Source organism: Coffea arabica, chromosome 9e (assembly GCF_036785885.1).
Source record: "Coffea arabica cultivar ET-39 chromosome 9e, Coffea Arabica ET-39 HiFi, whole genome shotgun sequence".
Taxonomy (NCBI): domain Eukaryota; kingdom Viridiplantae; phylum Streptophyta; class Magnoliopsida; order Gentianales; family Rubiaceae; genus Coffea; species Coffea arabica.
Genome location: NC_092327.1, coordinates 37,969,553 through 37,977,744, shown reverse-complemented (window position 1 = coordinate 37,977,744; position 8,192 = coordinate 37,969,553). Strand labels below are relative to the sequence as shown.

The window sequence follows — 8,192 nt, the reverse complement described above, 5'->3', positions numbered from 1 at the left end:
AATAGCCAAGGCTCATCTCATATTTTTTTTCCTAAAATTTTAACCATATAGGACAAGAGAACACCTGTTTTCGGCTTTTACTTTTACCTCTGCTGACCTCTTAACTGGGAAGTGTAACTATTATTTTGACACTTTTAGACTCTCCTCCTCGATACATCGCATTGTACCTTCAAGTTTTCTCTCTCTTCCCAAAAAAAACCCTGAAAAAATCTCAGCTTTCACCCTTCAGAAGACGACCCAAAAACAAGGTACCATCTTTATTACCTTTATTTGATTCAGAGAATATGAGATTACTTCTTTTGACATGTATTTTGTGATTCTTGCAATTTTCCTTTTCTTTTCTGTTTTTTATGCATTTTGTGGTTAGATTCGAGTGGTTTTGTAATTAGGGTTTATGTTAAAGTTTCAGTTATTGTGTAAAGTTTGGCACCTTTCATGATAAAGTTGAAATCTTTTCTCAGATTTTGTTTCTGTCTTCTATGGACGAGCATGATGATGTGGGTTCAGTAGCTAGTGTTGCAGACTTTTCTACTGTGACTGTTACTATGCCTAGTGGTGATGAAACCCTGATGGGAAATATGGCTTGTGAGGGACAGGTAGATGAGCAATCTTATAATGGGGGAGATGGAGAGGAGATAATGATAGAGGTTGTGGGTTCTGATGTCCTTGTTGATGGTGTGAGCGGTCATAGTGATGGTTTGGGAAGAGTTATGGAGTCTTTTGCAAATGAAGTTGTGGTAGGGGGCGATATTGGGTCAAGAGAAGTTGGGGATTTGGGTGGCCAACTGTGGGATGATAGGACTCATACTGTGGTTGAAGGGTTTCAGGATTTTCCGCAGATGTTGGATGATACATCTGGGGAGGTTGTTGGTGGGGAGGAAGTTGAGGTGACTCCAGGTTTATCTGGTGAGCAAACAAACGTGGATGTTGCACAGAGGGTAGAGGCGAGTGCTACAGATGAGGGAGAGGGTGTGTTGGTTGAGGGGAAGGTGGTAGAGGAAACAGAATTGGTTGATGGAGGTGATAAAGCAATGGGGGATATAGAACAAGACACTGGTGTTTTGGATGATGAGGTCTGGAATCCTGGAATCGATACTGTTGTTGCATCTTCATGTACTGAAGCAGATCGCGAGCAAGACAGAGTAGGTCAGAAGGAAGCTTCTAAAATGAATGAAGAAGGCGATACAGGTCGGAGTGATGAAGTTCTGGATGGTGGTGTAACTAGGAGCAGTTTACAGACTCTGGGGAAAGATCAAATTTCTGCGGTTGAGATGACAATTTCAGAGGCTTGTGATAAAGATACTTCGAGTCATGCAATTGCTGAATTTAATAATGATCCAGCAGAAGATGTTCTTGGCAGGCATTTGGGGGTGGCTACTGCAGAAGAAAGCTTAGTTCCTGGCACTGCAGGTACAGAGACTATTGCAAATGATCAAATTCTTCATTCTTCTGGAGAGGGTCAGGCAATAGAGGATGACAAGGCTGCTGACAACATTGCAAGTCAAGGTAATATGGGAGCAGAGACATTGCCTTTTTCTGAGCGGCCTGATGAAAATGTTGATGGTGGAGTTGCATCAGTTGTTAGCAGTGTCTCCTTAACTGACAGCTTAAATACTGTTGGAGAGGATACTTTCAGAGGCACAAAGGTTGGTGCAGGATCAAAGAGTGAGGCTGTTGCAGGAATGGAACCTGAGTGTTCTATTAGAAAAACTGAAAATGTTGAAGAGGGAGAAATTCCTGCTGGTGGGAATTTTCAGGACTCTGGTGTTGAGCCTGAAGCTCCACTTTCTGATGAAAAAAGTGAGAGCATAAGCCACGCACAAGATGTTTTGAAGGAGGAAAAAGTACGTGGAAGTCATGGGGATGCTCATGCTGCACCAGAGCCATCAGTTGAGCAGTCTTTGGTTGTTGAAAGAGGAGAATGGATTGGAATGGACATTGACGAGGTACTGGATTTCAAAGATGAAGCACTTCTCATGGATGCTCCTGATGCAAGTTTATGTCCTGTACGAAATACTGAAGAACATTCTGAGAAGCCAGTAATGACGCCTGTCCCTGGAGACAGTGCTGCGAAGGCCACCAGCCTTGGAGATGACTCTCATTTGAAGGATATCAAGCCTAATTTAGATTTCAGAGGAGATGATGAAGTTGTGAAATCAGATTCGGAAATCTCCAAAGAGCATGGACAGGTGGCCACAGAATATGCTGAAGTAATAAATCAAAAAAAAGGTGCAAACTTCAGTGAAGTTTCAGGTGGGAATGAACCTGTGCAAAAGAATGAGCAGTTAAACACATTGGATGTCATTGATGGGGATGAAAAGGAAGTTGCCTTGGAGTCAAGTTCAGTCTCATGTAGTGAACAAAATGGTAATGCTGTTCCCATGGAAGCCTCTGTTGAGTCTCAGGTGGCTGTGGAGGTTCCTGTATGTGATGCTATAGACAGGAGGCCTCTTTTAACAGAATTAGATGAAAACATTGAGAAAGAGGGTGTAAACAAGGGTGAAGGCAGTTTTTTAAACAGTGATACTAAAGAAGGTGCTAAAGTGGAAGTATCTAATGCTACTTTTCAAAGAATAGACTCAAATGCTGAGGTTACGATGTCCATTCAAGGTGATAAAGCAGAGGTAGTTGCTCAAATAAGTGAAACACTCTCACATGAGGTGCAGGTTGATCAGACTAAAGATACATTAAATCAAGGAGCTTATGCTTCTCTCTCTAATGCTCAAGATTCTGATCGATCTGAAGGCGCAGGTGTTTCTGAATGTCTCCATGGCGAGGTTGATATTGGCAGTCATGAAACTTTTCAGCCAAATGGGGATCAAACCAATAGAACAGCAGAATCTGGTACAGTGTCTCAGTTGGTTGAAAGCAAAAGTGAATGCTGCCAGACCAATGGTAATGACGTGGTGCAGATTGATATTCCTAATGATCTGATGCAGGTTGATATTCCAGATACTAAGTCTTTAGAGGACCAGAAAGATATAGGAGTTGGAGAACAGTACCAGCATGATGGACAGGTTGACCATAAAGAGCAAGATTTATCAAGTCCAGAAAATGCTTCTGAGACGGACCCAACAGAAAGAATGGAAGAGAAAACAGAAAAGCTTCCAAGCTTGCTGAGTATACATCAAGCTGGATATTTTTCGCCACCACAGAATGAAAATGAATTCTCCATAACAGATTTAGTCTGGGGAAAAGTCAGAAGCCATCCTTGGTGGCCTGGACAAATATCTGATCCTGCTGATGCTTCAGAGAAGGCAGTCAAATATTACAAAAAGGACTGTTTTCTCGTAGCATATTTTGGAGACCGAACTTTTGCTTGGAATGATGCATCTCTACTAAAGCCCTTCCGGCCGCATTTCTCTCAGATAGAGAAGCAAAGTAACTCAGAAGCATTTCAAAATGCTGTCAGCTGTGCTTTGGATGAGGTTAAAAGGCGTGTTGAGCTAGGTCTAGCCTGCTCTTGTATACCAAGAGATGCATATGAAAAGATTGAATATCAGATTGTTGAAAACACTGGGATCCGAGAGGAATCAAGCAGAAGAAAGGGTGTCGACAAAACTACTGGAGCAGACTCTTTTGAACCTGATAAACTTTTGCAGTATATGAGATCACTTGCAGAGTCACCATTCTGTTCAGTTGATAGACTAGAACTGGTGCTTGCTCAAGCTCAGCTCACTGCTTTTTGTCATTTCAAGGGATATCGTGAACCACCTGTCTTTAAGGGAAGGGATGCAACATTTGAAAGGGATGCAATGACTTTGGCATTGAATGATGCAGTTGATGAATCAGTCCCTGTTTCCAATGACGAGGAGCAACTACCATCTTCACATAAGAGAAAACAGAATTTGAAAGATAGCGTGCATACTCGGAAGGAGAGAAGTTTGTCAGAGTTGATGAGTGACCGGGAATATTCTCCGGATAGTGAAGATTATTCAGAAGGTAAAGCTCTGAGTAAATCCGGGAAGAAAAGGAAAGCAGTCGATTCTCTGAATGATGGATCAGATAGAAGAATAACTTTTTATGCTGCAAAAGTTTCTACGACATCTTCAAGTCCTAAGCCATCGTTTAAAGTTGGTGATTGTATTCGTAGAGTAGCCAGCCAACTGACTGGGTCTGCTCCAATTTTGAAAGGCCATAATGATCAAACTGGAACTGATGCTTCTCTGCTAGCAAACGAAGAATCCCAACAAGGACTGACAGTTGTTTCATCAGAAATTTCTTCTTTGGAGGAGATGCTAGCCCAACTTCAGTTGGCAGCTCGTGATATAAAGAAAGGGTACAGTTTTTTGAGTAACATTATTATTTTCTTCTCAGGCTTTAGAAATTCAATTGTTAGGAAGCACACATCTGTTGGGAGACCGGGGGGTAGTAGAAAGAGAAAGGCTAATCATACAATTGGAGGATCTACTGAAGAATTTGAATTTGATGATGTCAATGATTCTTATTGGACTGACAGAATTGTTCAAAATTACTCTGAGGAGCAATTACTACAGAATAATGAGAACGGTGAGACGGATTATCAGCTTGTGGTTTCTGAGCCTACTAAAGCCCATAAATCTGGCCGGAGGTCACAGTCTAGAAAGAGGTATTCTACTGGAAATTATGAAATGTCAGCAGATGAACAACCAGAGGATGCTGATCGGAAAAAGATTGAAATATCACCAGCTGAACTTATATTAACCTTTTCCGAAGGAGATCGTCTCCCATCAGAGATAAATTTGAATAAAATGTTTAGAAGGTTTGGGGCGCTGAAAGAATATGAAACTGAAGTCGATCGTGATTCTCATCGTGCCAGAGTAATTTTTAAAAGGGGTGCTGATGCAGAAGCTGCTCGTAGTAGTGCAGGAAGGATCAATATTTTTGGGTCAATGGTCGTTGGTTACCAGCTTAGCTACTCTTCATCAACCACTTCTAGCACTTTGCCCCTTCTTATGTTGCAAGGATCAGAAGATGCAACCTGATGTTACTTGCTTAGCTGAGGGGACTTACAGGTACTTAGATAGTTAATCTTCTTTTAGAATTGAGATTATTTTTCTGCTTTATTACTAGTGCAATTTGAAGGTGGAATCCTTTTTCTTTAAGAATTGATGACAGATAAGATTCAGGGTTCTCTCGTTTAACCATATTTGTGCTTGGAATGATGTTTAAATTCAGAGTCAAACAAGTTATGTATGTTCTGGATATTTCTAGCATCCCGAACTTAGCTGGTTAGAAAGGACTGTTTAGGGTCAACCAATTCATACGCTTGTGACCCTTTCAGATTGTTATGATGAAGAAAGTGTTATGAGTTTGCTGCAGAAATTAAATGAGTTATAGTTTAATAGTGGATCTCGTAATGTTAAAATAGATAATGAGCTTTTCTTTTCTCATGTCTGTATGCTAATTTCTGTGTTTATTGCTAGATAACATTTGTTATTGTACATTGTCACTTGCTTTGAACAGGAAATTTCATATGTACTTTCTATATCTGAAGCTATGCTTTTTCTTGCTCCCCTTAGCCTTTTCTATATAGTTGAGGGCCTACACAGAGTGCTGCTGCTTCAGCAACATGTTTACTGGAATAGGCTACTGAAGGAGGAGGTAACCAGATTAGTTCTTCTGGTTGTTGTCTAAAAATGTAAAATTTGTTTTAATTGCTGTATTTATGTATACTACATTGAGATGCATGGCCCTGGTGCTGCCTTTTGGTTCTGAATCCAAGTGGTGTCTTGCTTTGCTTGCCACCTTCAGTATCTTTTCTGTGATTGACTTATAAATCATTCAGATTAATCTTTAGTTTTCCCTTTCACTGTTGTATGTAGTGTTTATACATTTTATTGGTGGATTGATGATGGGGATTTTGCAGCCCTAGATGAGTCTAAAATCTGGTCAAGCTGTTCTTGGGTATAATTCAGATCGCAGGCATTTTGAGAATTTTATGCCACTCCCTAAAAAGATGCAAGCCTGTAATCCATCCATTTTGCTCTTACTTTTCTTATCATTTATTAAAACGATTCTTCAGTAGTTCCTCCTCTTCTGAGCATGATTATATCATTGTTACTTTATTTTCATTCATTTGTTTGTCCTTTTGTTTAGTTTTTGAGCAAAGGGAAATCTTTAAATGCTTCATGTGAATGGATCCTTTATGGAAGTGCTTTATTTTCTTAATCTTGGAGATACAACACAAAGTTGCACGTTAACAGACCAAATAAACAACTGAACTTTCAGAGCTATGATTACTGTTAAAGTGTCCTGCCTTCTAGTGAGCCATGCTGTGGAGGAGGATCTGAAGTATGAGATGCACATTGTTTAATTTCCTTTTTCTCGTCTTTGACATTGCTTTTGAAGATATGGCAGATCAAACTTGTTAGTTGACCAAATATCAGAAAATGACTACCCTTTTCCAGAGGGCAGTCAATACCTGGAATTGTCCTAGTCCCCTACAACTGTTACATGAAATCTTTATTGTATGGGTCGAAAATGAGATAAACTTGTAACCTCTTGTTTCATATGGTGACTTAGGAGGGGTCTTATATTTCAATTTGTTTTATCGTTTGAGGATTTTATCATTTTACAGAAGCATGATGGGTTTTAGCAGCAGATGATAATATGGGAAAGGAGGAATGCTGTAACAGACATGGAAGGGAGGTTAATGTTCTAGTCATGCTAATTAGCAGTAATTGCAGTTGATTTAGCATTTGCATCACCCTAAATTCCATTACGAGATAAAGACGTCAATTATGTAGTATGTTGGGTAAAAATTATTCGAGAAATATATATATATAAGTTATTGTAGCACCCTTTGTTTCTTGTGATGTATGTGAAATAAAAAAGGTAATTATACTTAAAAGTTAGCGCTCGCCCGGAGAATCTCAAGAAATTTTTTGTCAAATAATTTAATATTTGCTGAAACAAAATTTTTTTTTTTCCATGGACGATGTCATATCAATTGTAGAAGAAATTAGAGGGTGTTAGTCTATATAAGTGGAAGGGAAAGACTCGTCACGTAGGACTTGATATGTGAAGGGAGAGATTGTGGGATTTGTGCCATATCGGTCGTTGACAGAGTTTGGTGCTACTCTATAAATGCGAGAAAAAGGCTCATCATACAATAATCACGTTGATGAATGATCAGAAGATTCAGAACCAGCCTATGACTCAATGTGTGACGAGAAAATTGTTAATTTATCTTACATTAATTATGGAAATAGTGGTGTGTTAGTCTATAAGTGTAAAAAAAAAAAAAAAAAACTCCTCACTTTTGGGGTAAGAGGGCTTCAATACTACCCAACAAAACCAATTAAAGATCCTTCTACCAAATAGGTTTAATTAGTTGAATTTGATCCTTTGAACCATTAGCTTTTATGGGGTCAAGTTCCTGATTTTACCTTTTCAAACCTCCCCACCCTCTATTAAATTTGGGCATAGATAGAAAAGAACAAAAAACCTTATGCAACATGAATCCTCATCCACAAGAGTTGGGGTGTTGTCATTTGCAACATGAAGACGACACTTATCCCACCAAGGCCCAGGCTGAAACATCGTCGGCTTGGACAGAATTCGCATACTCACCAGAGCAAAAAAGACAAAGCCAGTCGAAATGAAACAGTATCAAACTAAAAGAGTGATCCTTTGTTTGCATTAAAGGAGCAGGTGTACAGGGAAAAGATATTTATTATGTTGTTTAGTGCAATACGTTCTCTAAAGATAGAGATGACCTGCATTATTGAATGAAAAATCAATTCTAGCCCCACAGCTTAAATTTTTGAATTTTTTTTTTTGATGTAACGGCAGATCTAGCCTTGTCTAATATACTCCTACTCCTAAGGGGAGGAAAAACCTACTCTATGGGATGGTCCAACTGAGTCGGGGGAACCTGATGGGGACTGAACCACCATTAGACCAGACCGGTGCATCACACTTTGAATTATTGTTCTTGAAAGCCGAACAAGTGCATTAATTTTGATAAGAGTACACGTCCCCTGACAACCACAATATCTTCCAAGAACTTGGAATTGAAAGATGTATAAATTGGAGGAACATTAATGACAAGATTATAATCCAAAATCTCTGTATCATACAACATTCTTTGTAGTATCCCACCAATGCTTTTTAACCCAATCACTGGGAGCAGGGTTGATGGCATTTGCAATATAGAAACCATCTGATTTTACTAGCCAATTACATACACTACACCAGTGCCAGTGCCA

General features: G+C 39.5%; 1 protein-coding gene across 4 annotated transcripts; it reads left to right on the top strand.

The window, feature by feature from the left end:
- Positions 1 to 6,780, top strand: LOC113709674 (uncharacterized). 4 transcript variants are annotated; one of them, XR_011821469.1, is made up of 4 exons: positions 1 to 248; positions 462 to 4,994; positions 5,516 to 5,583; positions 6,560 to 6,780. XR_011821469.1 is itself a non-coding variant. In XM_027232501.2 (3 exons), the coding sequence occupies exon 2, from the start codon at positions 480 to 482 to the stop codon at positions 4,962 to 4,964; it is 4,485 nt and encodes a 1,494-aa protein (XP_027088302.1). In that variant the 5' UTR covers positions 1 to 248; positions 462 to 479; the 3' UTR covers positions 4,965 to 4,994; positions 5,516 to 5,791. The 4 variants fall into 4 exon arrangements, 2 of the variants coding, with proteins under 2 accessions (XP_027088302.1, XP_071922323.1); XR_011821468.1 differs by having other exon boundaries at positions 2 to 248; positions 5,502 to 5,583; XM_027232501.2 differs by lacking the exon at positions 6,560 to 6,780 and having other exon boundaries at positions 5,516 to 5,791.
- The last annotated feature ends 1,412 nt before the right edge of the window (positions 6,781 to 8,192 follow it).